The sequence below is a fragment of the Physeter macrocephalus genome, chromosome 5 (genome assembly GCF_002837175.3).
Source record: "Physeter macrocephalus isolate SW-GA chromosome 5, ASM283717v5, whole genome shotgun sequence".
Taxonomy (NCBI): Eukaryota; Metazoa; Chordata; class Mammalia; order Artiodactyla; family Physeteridae; genus Physeter; species Physeter macrocephalus.
In genome coordinates this window covers 7,098,394-7,120,939 of record NC_041218.1, presented here as the reverse complement: position 1 = coordinate 7,120,939, position 22,546 = coordinate 7,098,394, and the positions used below count along the sequence as shown (strand labels likewise).

At 43.9% G+C, this 22,546-nt stretch overlaps 1 protein-coding gene across 2 annotated transcripts in view; it reads left to right on the top strand.

The window, feature by feature from the left end:
- The first annotated feature begins 5,598 nt into the window (after positions 1-5,598).
- Positions 5,599-22,546, top strand: part of ZNF398 (zinc finger protein 398) — a 30,370-nt gene continuing 13,422 nt past the window's right edge. The window contains exons 1-4 of one of the 2 annotated variants that reach the window (XM_024129055.3): positions 5,599-5,921; positions 9,327-9,722; positions 15,933-16,059; positions 16,610-16,723. In XM_024129055.3, coding sequence (XP_023984823.1) covers positions 5,898-5,921; positions 9,327-9,722; positions 15,933-16,059; positions 16,610-16,723 — 661 coding nt within the window. In that variant the 5' untranslated portion in view covers positions 5,599-5,897. Of the gene's footprint in view, positions 5,922-8,065; positions 8,357-9,326; positions 9,723-15,932; positions 16,060-16,609; positions 16,724-22,546 lie in introns of those variants that run through there. The other variant, XM_028489628.2, reaches the window with a different exon arrangement.

The following is a 22,546-nucleotide window of genomic DNA, read 5'->3' as shown; positions in this document are numbered from 1 at the left end:
CCAGTCCAGGATAAAAACTGTTGCAAGACATGTATAAACACCATGGAGAATTGCCCACCAAAAATTCACATAAACTATGGAGTAAAAAACATGTATGTCATATGGTTGATGTAAGGATTAAACCTGATGGTTGTGTAAACAAATAATAATCACTAGTTCATTTTCAGTTTCCTTACCTAATTGCTGTTTTAAATTTTTTGCAAGCTTCTTTTATGATTTCATTTAGCTTGCCAACGTCTCTAACTTTCTGCATCTGCGCTCTGCTCCCCATGTTACCACATTTTAAGATCCAACAGCACTGCCCCTCATGTACTTTTCTGAATATCCCATGCTGAGCACACCTCTGGAACTCTGCATGGCTCTTCACTCTGATTAGAATGACCCTCTCCCATTCCCGCGACAGCTGATAACTTCTATTTTCCTTCAAGACTCAGCTATCATGTCAACTTCTCCAGGAAACCTTCCCTGAAACTCCCAGGACACAGAAAAGGTTTCTTTCCTATATGCTACTTACTATAGCTGCTTTTATTTCACGTTTATATCTGTTGTGGGTTGGACTATATCCTCCCTCCCCGCCCCCAACAAAAGACATGTTGAAATCCTAACCCCTGGTATCTGTGAATGTGACCTTATTTGGAAATAGGTTCTTTGCAGACGTGATTAAGATGTTAGTTAAGATGAGGTCGTATGGGAGTAGCGTAGGCCCTTAATCCAATATGACTGGTGTCCGTATAAGAAGAGGAGAAGAGAAGCAGAAACACAGAGGCACAGGGAGGACACTGTGAGTTGATGGGGGCAGAGATTGGAGTGGTAGTGATGCCTCTACAAGTCAGGGAACACAAGGATTGCCAGCAAATCCCAGAAGCTAGGGCAGAAGCAAGGAAGGACTCACCCTAGAGCCTCAGAGGGAACATGGCCCTGCCGACACCTTGATTTCAGAATTATAGCCTCCAGAACTGTGGGAAACTAAATTTCTGTTGTTTTAAGCCACCCAGCTTGTGGTACTTTGTTATGGCAGTCCTAGGAAATGAATACAATGTCACATAATTACACAATATGCATTGAGTTGAAATTATTTGCTTTCTTGCCACCTCCCACTGCTACACTGCTAAGTAAAGCTACAGCCCCAGAGGAAAGTTTATCTTACTCCACTCTTTATCCCCTGTACAATATCTGGCACATGGAGGCACTCATAAATGATTGTAAAACGTAAAGGGAATGTTATAGTGTCAATGATCATGTTTGACTTTTCCAAAACCCAAAAGTTCTTAATCAGTTTACACTTGGCAGTGAAAAGACAATTTTGCATATCATTGAATGTTTCAAATTGTAATGTCTTCTCAGTGAAAAATCTATAACCATCTTCAGCCATCTCTGATTGGTGGGCTCTCTCTTCTTACCTCATTCAGGTAAAAATTTCACATTAATATTCGGTTTAAAGGCAATATGGGGAGTTCCCTGGTGGCCCAGTGGCTAAAACTCCATGCTCCCAGTGCAGGGGGCCTGGGTTCGATCACTGGTCAGGGAACTAGATCACACATGCCGCAACTAAGACCCTGCGCAGCCAAATAAACAAATAAGTAAATGTTTTTTTTTAAAAATGGGGAAGTAGTACAGTAGAGTAGTCAAGAACTTGGGCTGTGGATAAACAACAAGGCCCTACTGTATAGTACAGGGAACTGTATTCACTATACTTTTATAAACCATAATGGAAAAGAATATGAAAGAGAATATATATATGTATAAATGAGTCACTTTGCTGTACAGCAGAAATTAAACACAACATTGCAAATCAACTATAATTCAATAAAATTAAAAGAAAAATCAACTTGGACTGGGAAGTCAAAGGAACTTGCATTTGAATCCCTACTTGTCCACTTCTTAGTCCTGTGACCTTGGGCAAATTATTTGACTTTTAAGGCATGTTATCTCTATTATAGAATAGTTGAGAAGATTAGATCATATAATACATGTAAAGAGCATAGCATGGCCCCTGACATCTGGTACTCAATAAATGTCAGTTGTTATTGCTATAAAGAGATCATGAAAGGGAAAGACTTTAATATAATTTTTTCCACAACTAGAAGAAAATGTAAAACTATTTTTGTAGTTTTGGAGTAACATGGCAAAACACAAATTTAGAAGGCATAAAGGGAAACACACTGACAGATGTGACTACATGAAAATAAACTTGGGGAATTTCCTGGTGGTCCAGTGGTTAGGACTCCACGCTGTCACTGTCGAGGGGCCAGGTTCAACCCCTGGTCGGGGAATTAAGATCCCACAAGCTGCGTGGTGTGGCCAAAAAATAAAAAATAAAATAAAAAATTTAAAATAAGGAATTAATAAAAGCTAAACTTTGGAACATTAAAAGACACAACAACGGCAACAAAAACAAAAGTGAGAGTTATGTATTGCTGGTGGGAATGTAAATTGGCATAACTTCTCTGGATAGCCACATATCTCAAGAGTCTAAAATAATCATGCCCTTGGCCAGTAATCTCTCACTCCTGGCAACTGCATCTAAGAAAACAATCAAAAAAGCTTATAGGGCTTCCCTGGTGGCGCAGTGGTTGAGAGTCCGCCTGCCGATGCAGGGGACACGGGTTCATGCCCCGGTCCGGGAAGATCCCACGTGCCGCGGAGCGGCTGGGCCCATGAGCCATGGCCGCTGAGCCTGCGCATCCGGAGCCTGTGCTCCGCAAAGGGAGAGGCCACAACAGTGAGAGGCCCGCATACCGCAAAAAAAAAAAAAAAAAAAAAAAAGCTTATAAAAATTATGGATAAGCAGAATCATCTTAAATTTATGTTGTGGTAAAAATTAGAACCTAAATGTATAAATAAATTATTAAACACCTGTACAGTGAAGTAATATGTAAACATTTCATTTATGTTTTACAAGAATATTTAATGCTAGGGAAGATATTCAAGTGTATTAAGTAATAAAGGCAGCTTGCAAAACAGTACTTATGGTTCTAACTATGTTAAACAAACAAACAAATATACATAGAAGAAAGAGGCCTGGAAGGATAGACACCAAAATGCTGAGTGATTATCTCTGCATAGTGCAGTTATAGGTGGCTTTTGTCTTCTTTATACATCGCCGTACACTTCAAAAATTCTGCAAAGCACAGAAAAAGAATAATAAATGTGAATGGAGAAAGACAAAAAGAAAAAGTAAAGGCGTCAGCCTCAGAATTCTGGTGGCCATTGGTAATAAAACTAGAAAATATTTTCAACCTATTTACATCATATAAATATAAAAATATTTAAATAAAAAATAACATCCATACTTTCAACCGAGATGGATAATAGACTTGGAAATTTCCATCTACAATCACAGTAATATGGTCATTGCACAACTGCCAGGCCTTTCACATATGCCCAGATGAGAACTACATGCACATGTACTGGGGGTGCACTATTTTCTATTTGGCTTCAAGTTCAGTGTTTGGCCAAATTCTGCTGTTCAAAAAAAAAAAAAATTCTGCTGTTCAGCTGTGGTGATCAGCCTTGGCCACTGCAAAGTGGAATAGTTGAATGCTTACTCAATGCCATTTCTGGCATCCTTAAACTTGTACATGAGTAAGACTGTGCTGTTGGGTAGATTTCCATCATATCCCATCAGTGCATCAATCTTCAGTAACATAAGCATGGCATGTCATGGACCTAGAGACTGTCATACAGAGTGAAGTAAGTCAGAAGGAGAAAAACAAATATTGTATACTATGGCTTCCCTGGTGGCGCAGTGGTTGAGAGTCTGCCTGCCGATGCAGGGGACACCGGTTCGTGCCCCGGTCCAGGAAGATCCCACATGCTGCAGAGCGGCTGGGCCCGTGAGCCATGGCCGCTGAGCCTGCGCGTCCGGAGCCTGTGCTCTGCAAAGGGAGAGGCCACAACAGTGAGAGGCCCGCGTACCGCAAAAAAAAAAAAATAAATAAAGTAAAAAGTTATTTAAAAAAGAAATAAAAAATACGAGGAGGCCATCTTAAATCTGCTTCTGAAAATATGTATTTTCTTGAAACAATGCACAGAACTTCAGTCAGCGAAATTGCTTCGATGAAATGCTATCACCATCCCCCCAAATTTTCAAGGCTAAGAATTAAAAAAGAGAAAATCTTTACCTTAATAAGCTCCTATTAGAAGAAAGAATATTTAATGGTAATGTTACCATATTATACTGGCAGAACTAGACCTATGCCCCAAGAAGCTCAGTTGAAAGTATCTTATTTAGTAATATAATTGTTTCTATTTAATGGTCATACGAGTGTCCAGCAGTTGCTGTTCTTGCCTTATAAGTTCAAACTTTAAATTTTTTTAAATTTTAATTACTACATTTTTAATAATAAAATTACAAAAATGAATTTCCTTTCCAAGAAAATTCAGATTTCCCCCCTCTTTTCTAGAAGTTCATTCGGTTATGGTGATATTCTGATTCAGAGAATAGCACTTTTTTAAAAACATCGTTTTTTTTTTTGTGGTATGCGGGCCTTCCTCTGCCGTGGCCTCTCCCGTTGCGGAGCACAGGCTCCGGACGCGCAGGCTCAGCGGCCATGGCTCACGGGCCCAGCCGCTCCGCGGCATGTGGGACCCTCCCAGACCAGGGCGCGAACCCGGTTCCCCCGCATCGGCAGGCGGATGCGCAACCACTGCGCCACCAGGGAAGCCCCCTAAAAACATCTTTATTGGAGTATAATTGCTTTACAATGACAATTTTTAACCATCATTCACCATTTGACCAAAATATATATTAATTTGAGGTAGACCTCAAATTACATACTGCAGGTGTAGCTACAGTCTAAAAATAGCTTAGTAGGCTCAAGAGCAGGCCCAACAGGACGGTTCTCATACTTTTGTGATTTATAGCTTCTTTAACTGTTATGGGCATTGACTTGATTCATTTGCTGAAATACAGGTTCGGGAGGACTTTGAGTCACGTTCAGCCTGTTTGAAAGGAGGGCCTTGCTGGAAACTCAGGGTTATGTGGTTGTCTTACTGTAACATACGCTCTGTCAGCCTTAGATACACAACCTCCGTAGATACAACTTGGTTCTTTGCTGTCCGTTAGCACAGACCCAGCATACCCCAACTTCAATAATCCGAGATGTAAGGACGACTGTAGTTTTGGTCCTAACACCGGCCACGTGGGATGTGAACCGCTTCCCCTTAGGAGCCACATCTGCAATTTCTGCAAGTGATGAACGTTGTCTTCATCACAGATCTGTGCCTCATGGTCTATGATTCTAACCCACGGTCTCCCTACGCCCTGTCCGGCACCTGGCCCTCGCACTCCGCCCATTTCCACCTTCCTGCATCGGGCTGCCCTCCCCCTGGCGCCTCCCTTCAGACGGAGCCTGCTGATTGGGCCTCCAGGAAGAAAAACACTTCCCACAAACCACACTTCCCTGGTTTGTGGCTGGGCCCTAGGCACCAATCTGTTGAGCACTCTCGGGGTTTGTGAGAAAACAAGGCCCCCTTAGTTCCGTAGAACAAACCATTCGCGAGCGGAGCCGAGCAAAGCCCAGCCAGCTGGTGGGGCGCAAGTGGCCGCCGGAGCCGGCAGGGGGCGCGCTGCCGCGGCGGGCGGGCGGCGCGTCTAGGCCCCGAGCGGTCCCCGGGGTAAGCTCGGTGCCCACAAAGCGCCAGCTGAGGGGCTGCTGCGGGCTGAGCGCGGTTGAACCTGCCCGCCACCCGAGCTCCACCGGCCGGCCGCCCCGCGCCTCTGCCGCGTCCCCGCGACCCGAGCAGCCGGGACCGACGGCAGTGCGATAGCCGGGTCGGGAAGGCAGGGCCGGGTGGGCGCCGCCTGCGGAGAGGCCGGGGGCCGGCCTGCGTGGGGCAGCGCGGAGGCGGCGGCGGCGGCGGCGACTTCGGCCCGGGCCGGACAGCGCAGGACCATGGCCGAGGCAGCCCCAGCTCCGGTAAGGGGGGCCCGCGCGCCGAGCGCAGTGAGCCCGGGAGGGTCGGGGCACCTCGGGCTCTGCGATCGGACCCGAGGGAAGGGAGGAGGGCAGGGAGCCCGGCCTGTGAGGCTCGGGGCCCCGGAGCGGGGCGCAGCCCGGATGGCCGAGCACAGACACGCCCCGGGGTCCCGCCGGCAGGGGAGGGGCCTGGGGGGCACCCCGACGCCGAGCGCGGGTCTGGGACAGCTCGCCCTCCCCCATCGTTGGGTCCCTGCGCCTGGGTGTGAGGCCCCGGCTCGCCCATCCCGTTTGGAGGTTTCCAGCGGAGAGAGCCTCTTACACCAATGGAAGAGGACTGAGTGAAGCGATCCTCGCCTGGTGCCAGCCCCGCTCCTGCCTGCCGGACGCGGGGCAGTGGGGGTTGGCTTGGTTTGGGGTTTTCATCAGCCATTCTCCGGCCCTGGGAGCCGACCCCACAGTCACCCTCGCTGCCGCCTCCGTGAGCCTCGCGCAGTCACAGATGCTGTGGTGACGGCAACACTTAGGTGTGCTGAAGGACCGCCGGAGGACAGGGATCCTCAGTGCCCAGCCCGTGACGATGCCGAACACGCAGGAGGCCCTCCGTCGGGATTGCAGAGTGAACGACCGGTGCAGGTTCCGAGGGCGGGATTACCTTCTGCGTGTTTTATTCATTACGCGGATGTTTACTGCAGGCCTGCCGCGTGCCAAGCCCGCTCGGTCAGTTGCTAAGCCTGCAGAGCTGACCAAGACAGTCGCTGCACACAAGAGCCGTGCAGAACCAGCAGGGACTAGTCAAGTAACAGGACCGGAAACGATGCCTTGGATTTGCCAGCTAAGAAGCCTCTGCTCACCCCAAGGAGAGTCATTGTAGTGGATCAGGAGCCAGACTGGCCTACAGAGTAGTGACCCGAAAGTGAGAGGGGGAGGAAGAGGAGGAAGAAGGGAGCAGCAGCAGTGGGGTGGGGGACGAGCACAGGGAATGTCATCTGTGCCCTCAGACCTATTTTTCCCTTTCGGATCTTGCTTTTCAATATGGTAGAGATGATCATGTGTCTATATGCCAGCCCTGTCCGATAGAAACATAATAGAAGCCACATATAGAACCTTAAATTTTCTAGCAGTCACATTTTATTTATTCATTCATTCATTCATTCATTCATTCCCAGTGGCCTGCCGAGCCCTCGGCAGTGAAAGCGTGGAGTCCTAACCACTGGATGCTAGGGAATTCCCAGTAGTCATATTTTTTTCTTTCTTTTTTTTTTTTTTGCGGTACGGGGGCCTCTCACTGTTGTGGCCTCTCCCGTTGCGGAGCACAGGCTCCGGACGCGCAGGCTCAGCGGCCATGGCTCACGGGCCCAGCCGCTCCGCGGCACGTGGGATCTTCCCGGACCGGGGCACGAACCCGTGTCCCCCCCCATCGGCAGGCAGACTCCCAACCACTGCGCCACCAGGGAAGCCCACAGTAGTCACATTTTAGAAGTAAAGAGAAATAGATGATATGAACTTTAATGATATGTTCTATTTAACGAAAGGCTTACAAAATATTTCAGTGTGTAACTAGTATTAAGAAATTATCGATGAAGTTTTACATTTTCTCCCCATACTCAGTCTTCAAAATCTGGTGTGTATTTTTTACTCACGGCACATCTCAGTGGAAATAAATGCATCTCAAGTGTTCAGTAGCCACGTGTGGCTACCATATTGAACAGTGCAGGTCTGTCCCATGGAGAAGACCCAGGAGAGATTGAAACATTGACCATAAACAAGAGAAAAGATTCGTGTACCTAAAACTGTGGAAGGAGGTGGCATTCAGAGCATAAAGTGGAGAGATTAGTTTTAAATAGGATGAACCTTTTTCCTGAGGGAAGGAAAGAAGAAAGCATGCACTAAGCTACTGATGAGTTTGAAGTGGGAAGGAGTGTGAAGGAAAAGAAGAGAAAGAGGAGAACGTTGAGAGAGTTGAGGTCTAATAATTCTAACCCTCTTCTCAAAGTAGGAGGCCGCGTCATCTCCTGAGAGTGAGGGGCCCACGGCGGACGGGAGTCTTCCTGCTCAGCCTGCGCTCCCTGAAGCAGCGACAGCAACATCACCTGGTTTTCAATGCAAACTCCCAGGTTTCCTCCCAGACCTACTGAGTCAGTCTTGCATTTTAGCAGGACCTCCAGATGATGCTTATGCTCATTAGTTTGAGAAGCGCTGTGCTGACAGCTGGGGAGGGCCAGGGGCTTGTAGTGGCCCCTCTGTGGAATGGGAAGAGCAGCATGGGGGCACAGGGCAGTGCTGAGTCCCTGCTGAGCTGAGAGACCATGGGTGTGTGGTGACACCAGTTTACCTGGTTGTGTGACTTCAGTTCGTAGGGCTTACCAGCCTGCTTCCAGGAACAGAGAATGAGAACAATTGAACTGATTCAAAGCTGGAGGTTAGCCGAGCAGGTGAGGCAGAAAGGCAGACGAGTGAAGGGGTTGAAGTTAGCTGAAATGATCAGCCAAGGAAGAAAGCAAAGCCCGGGGCCGGCCTGTAAACCAGGAGCAGATGGAACGGTCAGGGGTTCAGTGGGATTGCAGAGCAGGTGAAAGGGGAAAAAGGTAGTGGGAGAGCTGCAGGGACCGGAGGTTGTGGCCAAAGAGCCGGTTATCAAACTCGTAGAGTCAGAAGGCTTTGCAGAGGTCATCCTCATCCAACCTCCCATTTGATGTAGGAGTTTCATTTTCTGTACACTCTTTGTTCCAAGGTATGTTCAGTGAGGGGGCAGCCTGTTATGTTCTTGGAAAGATCTAGTTCAAAACTTATTTATATAGGCCAGAGTTTACGTTCCTGAAAATTTCATGTTGGCTCTAGTTCTGCCCTCTGGAGTAACGCAGTATAGGAGTAAACAAGTCTGTCCTGTCTTCTGTTTTATAACCCTCAAATATTTGAAAATAGCTGTCATGCTTTCTCCACACTGAACATTCTCAGCTTATTCAGCTACTACTGAATGATATGGTTGTGGCTTGTCAGCAGGGTGATGGATGGGGCCAGAGCCTAAGTCAATAAATAAGGGGTTTATCAGAAGGGCACTGAGCTCATTGAAACCTGGAAAGATCCTGATGCACTTAGAGCTTTTCCAGAGACAGAGGATGCAGCAGCAACCTGGCCTCTGGGTGATTGGCTCTGTGCCGGGCTGCGTCTTGATCCAGTTTCACCTGTTCACTGTCTTACCCACTCCACCCCTCAACCACCAAAGCAATTCTCTTGGCTTTTGATGTCAGTGAGCTCCATAAAGATGAGGCTTATGCAGGCACTACTAAAACTATATTTAGATTAATCTCCGCTGGCCACTTAAGCAGCGCTTACCTCATTTTAGTTCGGATTAGGGCTTCTTCTAACACTCCATGTCTCGTCTCCTCTCTCCACTGCGCACAGACTTCTGAATGGGACTCCGAATGCCTTACATCCCTGCAGGCGCTTCCTCTTCCCACACCCCCAGCAGCAAATGAAGCACACCTGCAGACTGCGGCCATCTCCTTGTGGACAGTGGTGGCGGCCGTGCAGGCTATCGAGAGAAAGGTGGAGGTCCACAGCCGGCGACTCCTGCACCTGGAAGGACGGACAGGGACAGCCGAGAAGAAGCTGGCCAGCTGCGAAAAGACAGTGGCTGATCTCGGGAACCAGCTGGAGGGCAAGTGGGCGGTGCTGGGGACCCTGCTGCAGGAGTACGGGCTGCTGCAGAGGCGGCTGGAGAACTTGGAGAACCTGCTGAGGAACAGGAACTTCTGGATCCTGCGGCTGCCCCCCGGTATTAAAGGAGATATCCCAAAGGTAATACCTCCACTTCTGCGTGCAAAGTGCTACCACTAGACCTTAGACTATTAGCAAGGGGTAGTCTTGGTCAATCAGTTTGGCTGAAGGAACCAAGAAGTTGTTTTGTGTTTTATCTGTTTTGGAAGCATTCCATGTTCAATTTAGTGAGCATGTGAAGTGTCAAACTTCAGATTGGAAAACTCTTTGCAATCCAAAGTTGGCTATCCGGCAGATGGATTTTTTTCTCTTTTGCTTTCTCCTGCCCATTACCCCCAAGTCACTTTTTTCTTTCTTTTTTTTTTTTTTTTTTTTTTTTTTTTTTTCTTTATTAACCTGTCTGCTACAGTCTTGGTTGGAAACAAAAGTAAATATTATTTAAATCAATTTGAATTTGTTGGCAATTCTGGTAAAAAAAAAAAAAAGAGGAGGACAGAGGAAGGGGTGTGGAGTTAAGTGGTTAATATAAGGTTTGGGGCTGTCTGTGGGTCTAGGATCCACATGGATCCTGTCCTTCAGCATCCTTTACAGAGTGTGCCCCAGTGCTAGGGCCCGGCCTTTCTGAAGGGAATAGTCGCTAAAACAAAAGGAAATAAACATCATTCTCGAGCTATGGAAGACAGCCTTGAGGCAGCTGGTTTCCAGACATGCCCGTTTATTTATTCATTCATTCAACAAATACTTCTTGAACATTTAGTATTTGCTTGATATCTACTTCCTGAAGGCACAGCAGTGAACAATTCTTGTAAGCTCCCCTGGAGCTTAAATTTTAGGGAGAAAGATAATATAAACAAACAAATCCATTTAAGTACTTTGATAAAAATAAAAGTGCTATCTGATGATTTATTTTTTAGATTGGATGTCACAGAAGGTCTCAAAGTAGCTAATTTTTAGGCTGAGACTAAATGACAGGAAGGAAACTACTGGGAGAAGATCAGAGGAAGAGCTTTCCAGGTGTAAAGAATACCTGGTGCAATGTCCCAAAGGCACAGACAAACTTGAAACACTGAAGGGAAGGAAAAAGACCAGTTGGCTGGTGTGCAGTAAGTGGAGCGCGGCTAGAGAAGCAGGGGCAGCTCACTTAGGGCAGTGCTTTTCAGCCCTAGCTGTGCAGGAATCACCTGGCGGGCTTTTAAAATTTTGATGGGCATCACATCTAGAGGTTCTGACTTAACAGGTTCAGGATGGGGCCTAATCATTAATCTTAAAACTCCATAGATAATTCTAATATGCAACTACGGTTGTGAACCACTGACATAGGGCATTGGAGACCGAGGTAAGGAATGTGGACTTCATCTTGGGTGTAATGGGAAGATTGGGGGATTTTTTAGCAGAGGAGTTATATCTGGTCTGTATTTTGAAAGAATCTCTTTGGCCGCTCTGGGCCGAATGGGTCGTGGGGGTAAGAAGAGAAGCAGGGAGAAAACAATAAGGCAGCTGTAATAGTAGGAGGGCCAAGAGTGGCTTGAGTGAGGGTGGCAGCAGTGCAGATGGAGACAAGTGGACAGATTCAGGCTGTTTTGATGGTAAAATGGACGGTAGGACTTACTAATGGGAATTAGAGAATGAGGAATTAAGAACAAGAGCTGTAAATTAACTGTGATAATTTACTGAGCACTTAACTGTTGTTAGTGCTTTAGTTACTTTAATAAGACTCCTAACTTGCCCAAGCTCATGTAGTCAGTAAGTATAAATAATGGAGTTGTACCGTGACCCAGTTGGCTCCAGAGCGTATGCTCTTAACCACGGGCTCTTAGGCTTTTGACTTGAAGGACTGGACGGATGGTGTTGGCATTTACAGAGGTGGGGATGCTTCAGGGTGGGAAGGAATTAGTTCTCCCTTGGCAGCATTGGTCTGAGATGGCTGGGATACATTCAGGAGAGATGTTAAGTGATCCTTGAAGCTCAAAGGTGAGAAATATTTGGAAATCATTGACGTACAGATTGTATTGTTCAGTCGTGAGGCCGGGGGTGATTACTTCGGGAGAGAATGTGGAGAAGCAGCAGAAAGAGTCCAAGGACCAAGCGCCATGAGCGGGAGTGGTGGCCAGTGAGCGTGTGGGTCACAGGGTCAAGGGACAGTGGTCGTGTGGGTTAATGTGTTACTGAGCGGGCTAGAAGGCTGAGGATGGTGAATACAACTTGGCAACACAGCCTCGCTGGGGACCTTGCAAGAGCTGTTTTAGTGCAGTGGCGGGGAGAGAAGACGGGGTGGGGCAGGCTGAAGAGTGAATGGGAAGAGAGGCGATGGAGGCTCCTTTAAGGCTTGCAGGGGAGGGGAACAGAGGTGAGCAGGAGGCCGGAGGGGTCAGAGTCAGCATCTTGGAGGGAGCCTTCCCCACACTGTGTTTTGTTTGTGTATCTGGAGCACCTCCAGAAGTTTTTTTGGGTAATTTAAACGTAGTATTTGCCGTAAAGTTACTTACTGTCTCACCTCGATGAATGGATAACATTTAAACTGTCCATCTTAAACTCCAAAGTCATACATAAAATAATGTGATTTCTCTCAAAGATTTCTTCATGAAATTGAAATATATCGAAGATTCACTGGATTGAAGCGTGGGCCACAAAGGAGCGTTGTGTCCGTGGTTTGTTGCAAGTGCCCTTACTGTTGAATGCCAAACTCAAAATAATTTTCCCTCAGAATTTTTTTCTTAATTTTAATTTTTTAAATTGTGGTAAAATATATAGGACATAAAATTTACCATTTTGGGGGGGAGGGGAAAAAAGAAAAAATAGTTACCATTTTAACCATTTTAAATGTACAGTTCAGTGGCATTAAGTACAGTCACATTGTTATGCAACTGTCACCACCAACCATGTTCAGAACTTCTTCATTTTGCAAAACTTTAATGCTGCACCTATATAACCCCCCCATTCCCCCCTCCCCCAGCCCCTGGCAACCCCACTTCTGCTTTCTGTCTCTGTGAATCTGTCTGCTCTAGGTCCTCATCTAGGTAGGGTCATGCAGTATGACATCTGTCCCCATATGACTGGCTTATTTCACTGAGCATGACCTCTCCCAGGTTCATCCATGTTGGAGCAGGTGTCAGAATTTCCTTTTTAAGGCTGAATAATATTCCATTTCTCTCACAATTTTAAAGGCATTGGTCCTTTGTCTCATAACATCAAATGCCATTGATGAAAAGTTTAATAACAAATCAATTCTCATTCGTTTGTAAGAAATCGCTTTTTTTTCTTTCCTCTCTGGAAGATTTTATCTTCTATTTGTACTTGGTTTTTCTAAAATTTGTTGAGGATGTGTCTGGGTGTAGGTCTTTTAAAATTTTTGTTGGGCACTCGGTGTGACCTTTCAGTCAGAAGACTGATATGTTTTCCACTCTGGAAAATTTTTTTCTGTGATTCTATTTTTATAATTTTTCATTTCCCCCTTTCACATTTTTTTCTGTTCTCTTTCTGGAATTACTGTTTGACAGATGATGGATTATTGTCTTTGTGTCTAACTTTTCCTTCATATTTTTCACCTTTTAAACTAGAGTTCTGTGACATTTCCTTCCAGCCTTTCTTTTATTTTAACAAGTATATATTTAATTTTCCAGAATATTTATTTTCTCCTTTTTTAAAGCAGCCTGAATTTTTTTTTAATGGATGCAGTATCTACTTGAATGTCTCTGAGAATATGTATTAGAGCTTTGTTTTGTTTTGTTTTGTTTTTAATTCTCTAGGATTGTTTGTAGTGTGTGTTCATCTTGATGCTGTTAGTTTTACTTTTTCAATATCGAGTAATCCTTGGTTGTTTGTAGCTTAATTAAGAGGTTAATTTGAGGAAGCTGGCATGTTTTCTCTGCCACCATGTAAGTCTGTTTAACCAAAGGATCTTTCCTTTGCAGGAGAGGCTCTTTCCATAGGTGCCCGATATAGGTGGGCTTCAGTTTAAGGTGCTGTGCAAGGAGCAAACAGGCAGTGCGGGGGCCACCCAGAGGCCAGGAGTAAGGTGGTACTGTAAGTTGTCGGCACCACACTGGGACCGGGTGCTGTCTCCAGGCAGGCTTTTTTGGTTTTTTAAAATATTTAATATTTATTTATTTATTTATTTTTGGCTGTGTTGTGTCTTCATTGCTGCGCACAGGCTTTCTCTAGTTGTGGCAAGCGGGGGCTACTCTTCGTCGCAGTGCACAGGCTTCTCATTGCGGTGGCTTCTGTTGTTGTGGAGCACGGGTTCTAGGCGCGCGGGCTTCAGTAGTTGTGGCTCTCGGGCTCAGTAGTTGTGGCTCATGGGCTCTAGAGCGCAGGCTCAGTAGTTGGGCGCACGGGCTTAGTTGCTCCGCGGCACGTGGGATCCTCCCGGACTAGGGCTCGAACCCGTGTCCCCTGCATTGGCAGGTGGATTCCTAACCACTGTGCCACCACGGAAGCCCTCCAGGCGGGTTTTTAAATTTCTTTAGAGTTGAGGTCTGGGTTTCAGCTTTGGGATAAATGCTGCTTTACCAGGGCTGATGAGGGCAAGGCAGGGGGCCCCGCTATTCCAAAGGTAGACCTCCAGACTGCAGTTTATAACCAGTAACCCCTACTCAGCATCTCTGCCAGCTTTGAGCTTGGAATTCTCTGGATTCCTTACTGCAGTCCTTTCCTGTGTGTTGTCAGAGATGCAGCTTCCTCGTACCTTAGACCCCAGCACAGGCGCATCCTCTAGGTCTCAGTGAGAAACTCATCAGAAATTCTGATCTAGTGACGGCCTCTCCTTCTCATTCTTGGTACTGTTATTTAGTCCCTCCTGATCTTATTTACTGTCATTTCAGTGGAACTCTGGGTGGAAAGGGAAGTACATGTGTGTTTAGTTCACAATCTTGAACCAGAAGCCCATCTCAATCCTTTATTTTTGTCATTATTTTATCACATGTGTTTCTGTTGTAAGCTATCACAAATCTTTTGTGTAGTGAGATTAGATAAAAAATTAACTACTGAGCATCTACATTTGCCTCAGTTGGGTTTAGATGCTGAGCAGGATGTAAAATGAGTAATTTATGGTTCTAGCTCCTAAGGAACAAAATTTATGGCTGGGGAAAAAAAGATGACACAAATGAAGCAATTAGAGAGAAATTAATTGCCTCATAGAATTGTATAGACCTTTGTATTTTAAAGGATATGTTAAGTTTATGAAGATGAGTATCTTTTTATTGAATTTTTTAATTTGGGGAAAAAAGTATATGTATATATATTAGTTATGCGGAGTCTTTCTTGCTCTTGGATATTTCTTTTCCCGTAGCATCCTGTTTTTATTTTATGGGTTTAATAGCTCTCGAATCTTTATGGGATTACTGATTAAGGTTTTTTAAAAAATTCTGTTGCCTAGGTATTTCTATTTTTTCCACAGTTATTTTTCCCCCTCCTTTTATTTTAGTCTTTCTTGATCATGTGGCAGGATTTCTCTAAATGGTCACTGATACTTAGAGATAAGCTCACATTTAAGGAAAAAACTGTTGAAAGCTGTCAGGCAGGAAAAGGAAGAGCTAGCCATCATGATGATGGTAGGAGGAGCGCTTTACACTAGGGGTAGTGCCCGTACCTGGCGCCTCAATTCCCCGGGCAACTCTTGTAGTTCTTTCCAGAGAAACGTATCCATTTGCCTGTGGGTAAGCTCCTAGCTTTAGACAGAATTGTGCTGGAAGGTGGGAGGATTCTGCTCTGTATATGACCATTTCCTTCATGAAACCTTGACTCCAACTAGGCAGACTCTATAATTGTTCTCTGAGTGCACTCTCCAATGTTCCATGCTTAAATGTTTTTCCCATTCCCGTTAGGTCTGTTTATAAGCTACCTGTCTTTTAGGACTGGCCAGAGTCCCATCTTTTCTAGACTCATCCCAACCCATTATAGCTCTGTTTCCAAAATTTCTTGTCCATGTCATTAATTTGAATATAGTCATCTGCTCCTTTTAGGCAGAAACGATATATTTATAATCTTGGTGCTTAGGATAAGCCTTCTACTTGATGGATATTCACAATATGTAGAGCTCTGTGAATTAAACCCTGCTTTGCATTTGTAGCTACCTCTATGAGTGACTGTTTGCACTCTCCTAGAATTCATAGCCCTAAAGTTTATCACAGTGAAAACACTGTCAACTCTTGGAGGTTAGATCTGTGTCTTAAATATTGCCTGTGTCCTTTCAGCATCTCACATAGGTTTTTTGTAACTAGTAGGCATTTAGTAGAGATTTATTGAATGGTTAAACTGCAGTGAGAGAAACTAACCCTGGTGTTGTAATTTCAGGTGCCTGTGACATTTGATGACATCTCCATCTACTTTTCCACTCCAGAGTGGGAAAAATTAGAAGAGTGGCAAAAGGAGCTTTACAAGAATATCATGAAGGGCAACTACGAGTCTCTCATTTCCATGGGTGAGGCTGAGTTGGCACCTTTCGAATGAGGTGACAGCAGCTCCCAGAAGTCTCAGAATGGTCCCTCTTCCTCCAGTGTCCTCATTTTCACTCTGTCCTCACACACTTCTGGTTCCAAGCGAAAGATTTCCAGTTCACCCTTGTTAAATAGGAAATCATGATCTCTTCTTCTGCCCAATCATGGGACAGAGAATGAAGTTCAAGGTTATGGGTTATGGGTGCGCCAGCTGCAGTGGTTTCCGTGGTATCCTTCACTGTGCAAGGGCCTTGCCTCTCCTCCTTGAGGCACACTCACTCTTACTCCATGGAAGTAGCAGGCGGTGCCCAAGTAGCACATGTGCCTTTCCCACACCTCACCTCTCCTCTTACCTGTTTCCTAATAGATAGCGTCCATAGTTGGAGGTGAATGGATGGGGGGAGGTGATCTAGACTCTAAAAGAAATTCCCTGGGCCTGTGGACCTCACAGCCTTCAGTTCAGCTTTTATGGCCATTAGTTGTCATCCTCATTTATCACTTTGTCATACCCTCTTTCCCATTTTCCTCTCCTAGATTATGCCATGAATCAACCTGATGTCTTATCTCAGATTCAGCCAGAAGGGGACCATAATACAGAGGACCGGGCAGGGCCAGAGGAAAGTGAGATTCCCACAGATCCCAGTGAAGGTGAGTGAGAGAAGAGAGTATCCACTCCTTGTCTCCCTTTCCTGGTCAGAGATGATGGCTCAGAACTAAGGTAAGCAGGGCTTGGGGCTTCTAGAGCCTCTCAGTCCTAAAGCAGGTAGACTGCGAATGGGCCATCAGGCATTTAAATAGAGCTTAGAGATAACCTTGTCCAAGGCCTTCGCTCATCAGTACCACACACCTAAGGGCTGTTGAGGGAATGTGTGCCCAGCTGTTCAGAAGTGCTAAGGGGCTGGGAGTCTGCCTGGTCCCTCGGGGACGCACTTAACTGGCAGACCCTGATGGCATCCACCTGGGCAAAGTGGATTTTGCCCAATTAGGGAGCCAGCTATCATTAGTTAACTCTCCCTAGTTTTTTTGGTTGGCAGCTCCTTGATATTGTGTGGGAAAGACTGCTAGGCAAAGTCCAGTTGTATTATTTCTCTCAAGTCCCACCTCTGTTATCAGAAAAATCTCATGCAATTTTTGTTCTTTGATAGAAAGCTCACAGAAAATTCATCCTCCAGACATCTCTATTAGATTAACTTCTCTGACAACCCACCCCCGCCCCATACACTGTTATTTTTTCTAACATTTTATTATGAAAATTTTCAAACAATCAGAAAAGTTGAAATAATTTTACAATGAACACCTAGATTCCTATCACCTAGATTCTATCACTAACATTTTACTGTACTTCCCTATTACATATATATCCATCCCTGCATCCCTCTATCCCTGCATCAATACATCTTATTTTTCATGTATTTCAAAATCAGTACAGATATCAATACATTTCCCCCTAATTAGTTCAGCATGAATATCATTTACCTAGAGTTCAATATTTGTTTATATTTTTTCTTTTGATGTAAATTTTTCTTTTTAATTTTATTTATTTATTTTTGGCTGCGTCGGGTCTTCGTTGCTGTGCGTGGGCTTCCTCTAGTTGCGGCGAGTGGGGGCTACTCTACATCGTGGTGTGCGGGCTTCTCATTGTGGTGGCTTCTCTTGTTGTGGAGCACGGGCTCTAGGTATGCGGGATTCAGTAGTTGTGGCACACGGGCTCTAGAGCGCAGGCTCAGTAGTTGTGGCCCGTGGGCTCAGTAGTTGTGGCACACGGGCTTAGTTGCTTCGCAGCATGTGAGATCTTCCCGGACCAGGGCTCGAACCCGTGTCCCCTGCATTGGCAGGCAGATTTTTAAACACTCTGCCACCAGGAATGTCCCATTCTCTGAGTTTTGAGGAATGTATATATCTGCTACCCACTATTTTTAAGAATGTGTAGGTGATTGTATTTAGGCAATGTAACAGGTTGAATTTTATTAATCTCTATATCATGGATATAAATAATGAGTCTAAAATCATATCACAAATAAAGATGGATTATTTGATTGCAGAAAAATTCATTATTGGAAATGGCTCCTTGGTCACCTTTGTTAGTTACATGACATAGTCCTCAGTGAGAAAAAAAATGAGTGTATCATTTTATTGTTTGGGAATGAATGGAAAAGGTATAAATATTTTGGTTTTGAAATTATATATGAAAGTTTGATTTAGCTTCCACCTTGTCAATTTATTTTTACCTTGGTTTTTAAGACTCTATTTGTGGGGGACTTCCTTGGTGGTCCAGTGGTTGAGATTTTGCCTTCCAGTGCAGGGGTGTGGGTTCGATCCCTGGTTGAGGAGCTGAGATCCCACTTGCCTTGGGGCCAAAAAACCAAAACATAAAGCAGAAGCAATATTGTAACAATTTCAATAAAGACTTTAAAAGTGGTCCACATCAAAAAAAAATCTGAAAAAAAAATGATCTATTTGTGGGTAGTCACCCTTTATACTTTAATACATTTTTATTTAGAATTAACAGTGTAAGCATTGCATTTATTTAGTACTCTGGTTTTACTCTTTAGAGTTTTAGCTTGCATTGGTGATTACCAGCCTAGATATTTACCAGAACTTGAGGAAAGAAGTCATATAATTTGGACTGATCAGTATATAGCCATTAAAAAATTCATGTTTCTAACCTTTAGAACCCTTAATATTTTCCTCCTTTTAGGTTTAATTATATTTTAATGCCTTTTTATTCATTTAATTCAATTGTTTTCTTTTGGTTGCTCAAATTGTCAACAAATGAGAGGACTTTTAAACTATCTCCTGTGTCTCCTGTGTCCTTCTAGTACTGCCTCAGTACTCGTTTTCTTAAAAAAATATGTTCCAGGCTGTGTTGGGATTTCCAAGACTTCTCCTAGGCCCAGTAATTTGCTGCGAGGACACACAGGACCCAGCATATGGTCACGCTCAGGGCTGAGATTTAGTACAGTGAAAGGACACAAAGCAAAATCAGCAAAGGTTAAAGGCACTCAGGGCAAAGTCTGGAGGGAACCAGGGGCCAGCTTCCAGAGTCCCCTTTCAGTAGAGTCTCATAGGACACACTTAATTCCTCCAGCGATGAGTGTGACAACACGTGCAGTGTGCTGTCTCCCAGAGAAGCTCTCTGGGGCCTCAGCACCCAAGGCTGGTCACGTAGGCACCCTCTGTCTGGCATGTACCAAGATTCCAGACTCCCAGAAGGAAAGTGGATGTTCAACATAAACCACACTGTTTGTACAAACAGCTTAGGCCCAGTGAGGCACTCAACATATAGGAAAGTTTGATATCAGCATAGGGAGCTATTTGCCAGCCAAGCACCAACCTTGCAAGCAGGCCTAGGGATAGGCAGTCTCAGGACTGCTGTGTTAACAGGAGCCTATTTTAGATTTTCCTTCTCCTAACACATTAAAAAAGTCCTGGTTCCTTTCGGTGGAGAGTAATATTAACTGTCTGGTCATCAAGGTGCATAACAGACTGTCCACACGGATGCCAGGTAGATACTAATGCTGGGCCACTTTAGTGACAGAACTAATAAAGTATTTTTTTTGTAGATTATTCTTCACTTTAACCATTTATATCGTTTTTAACATCTTGTTATTATAAAAAAAAGAATCAAAACTTTTCATTTTTGAGCAAGCAGCTTCTCTCTTTAACGTCATCATGTTTGTTTAATTTTTTTTTTTTTTTTTTTTTTGGCCATGCTGCGGGGCATGCAGGATCTTAGTTCCCTGACCGGGGATCGATCCTGGGCCCCCAGCAGTGGAAGCTTGGAGTCCTAACCACTGGACCGCCAGGGAACTCCCCATCTTTGTTTAATTTTAATGCACCTTGTAATTTTTATTAGACCAGTGTGTTTGCATTAAAATTTTGATGTACTTTTAGAAACAATTTTCTAAAATTATGTTTGGATTTATCCATATTTCTTATAAAATAACACCCATAATTTATTATTGTATTCCATTTTAGAGCTTTAGGAAGAACTATGCATTGTAATTAAATAAAAATATGCATAGGTAGACTAGATTTGGGGATAGCAATAGTGCCATGTGGCACCCCCTCCTTTTTATGTCCAGATATCTTAGAATTAATTTTATGCTTTGTCTCCATCACCATCATCTGAATCTGATGAAGGAAAAGAGAAATTATTATTCCTCCTAGGGAACAGTCATTGATGTCTAGTATCTTAGATAAAACTGCTTACAATTAGTAGAAAATAGTAGTGAATGGGAGAATAGAGAAAAATATAAACCTGAGATTTCTGAAATTCTTCTTTAACTCTATTACTAGAGCCAAAATACAGACCAGCTCTGTGTGTATGTGGGCATTATTTGGTTGCTGATAGTTTTAATATTGAACGCCAATATTTTAGAATTCTTTGGAGAAAAGCCTTAACTAAGAAGTTCAAATGGAATAATTACCAAAAGCCCATTATCTAGCCCTTCTTCTAGTTTGGAAGCCATGGACTAGAGCCAAGATTCTAGAATGACCCATAAGTAAAATAAATTCATTCTCAAACCTTGTAGTCCTGAGGAGACTTCTTTGATCATCATTGTTTTGGGTGCATCACCCTTATCTCCTATATCACTGTTCACTCTAATCCAGCAAGGCCACCTTTTCCTAAACAAAATCAGCGACTAAGGCACATCCAAATATGATAGTCCTTTTATTTTATTTTAGCCTATTTGCAAACAAGAATTATCCTGGAAATAAAACTTAGAGGTTTTAACTTATTACACAAATACTCAATATATTCATCTGCTATGTTACAGTTCTATACCTATTTCACAAAAGGTGCAAAAAAAGTTTTTGTATCTTTACCAATGGTAGTTTCATGTGTCAAGTATTTTTTTTTATAATTTTATTCATTGATTTATTGATTTATTTTTGGCTGTGTTGGGTCTTTGTTGCTGCGCCCGGGCTTTCTCTAGTTGCGGTGAGCGGGGGCTAGTCTTCGTTGTGGCACGCGGGCTTCTCACTGCGGTGGCTTCTCTTGTTGCGGAGCACAGGCTCTAGGTGCGTGGGCTTCAGTAGTTGCGGCTCGCCATGTGGCACCCCCTCCTTTTTATGTCCAGATATCTTAGAATTAATTTTATGCTTTGTCTCCATCACCATCATCTGAATCTGATGAAGGAAAAGAGAAATTATTATTCCTCCTAGGGAACAGTCATTGATGTCTAGTATCTTAGATAAAACTGCTTACAATTAGTAGAAAATAGTAGTGAATGGGAGAATAGAGAAAAATATAAACCTGAGATTTCTGAAATTCTTCTTTAACTCTATTACTAGAGCCAAAATACAGACCAGCTCTGTGTGTATGTGGGCATTATTTGGTTGCTGATAGTTTTAATATTGAACGCCAATATTTTAGAATTCTTTGGAGAAAAGCCTTAACTAAGAAGTTCAGATGGAATAATTACCAAAAGCCCATTATCTAGCCCTTCTTCTAGTTTGGAAGCCATGGACTAGAGCCAAGATTCTAGAATGACCCATAAGTAAAATAAATTCATTCTCAAACCTTGTAGTCCTGAGGAGACTTCTTTGATCATCATTGTTTTGGGTGCATCACCCTTATCTCCTATATCACTGTTCACTCTAATCCAGCAAGGCCACCTTTTCCTAAACAAAATCAGCGACTAAGGCACATCCAAATATGATAGTCCTTTTATTTTATTTTAGCCTATTTGCAAACAAGAATTATCCTGGAAATAAAACTTAGAGGTTTTAACTTATTACACAAATACTCAATATATTCATCTGCTATGTTACAGTTCTATACCTATTTCACAAAAGGTGCAAAAAAAGTTTTTGTATCTTTACCAATGGTAGTTTCATGTGTCAAGTATTTTTTTTTATAATTTTATTCATTGATTTATTGATTTATTTTTGGCTGTGTTGGGTCTTTGTTGCTGCGCCCGGGCTTTCTCTAGTTGTGGTGAGCGGGGGCTAGTCTTCGTTGTGGCACGCGGGCTTCTCACTGCGGTGGCTTCTCTTGTTGCGGAGCACAGGCTCTGGGTGCGTGGGCTTCAGTAGTTGCGGCTCGTGGGCTCAGTAGTTGTGGCTCACGGGCTCTAGAGTGCAGGCTCAGTAGTTGTGGCTCATGGGCTTAGTTGCTCCGCGGCATGTGGGATCTTCCTGGACCAGGGCCTGAACCCGTGTCTCCTGCATTGGCAGGTGGATTCTTAACCACTGCGCCACCAGGGAAGGCCCCGTCAAGTATTTTTATTGTCTGCTTAAGAATTCAAATCTCAGCACCAGTTTTTGTTTTAACTGAAGTATAGTTGATTTACAATGTTGTGCCAGTCTCTGCTGCACAGCAAAGTGACTCAGTTATACACATACAGACATTCTTTTTATATATTCTTTTCCATTAGGTTTATCACAGGATATTGAATATAGTTCCCTGTGCTATACAGTAGGACCTTGTTGTTTATCCATTCTAAATGTAATAGTTTGCATCTA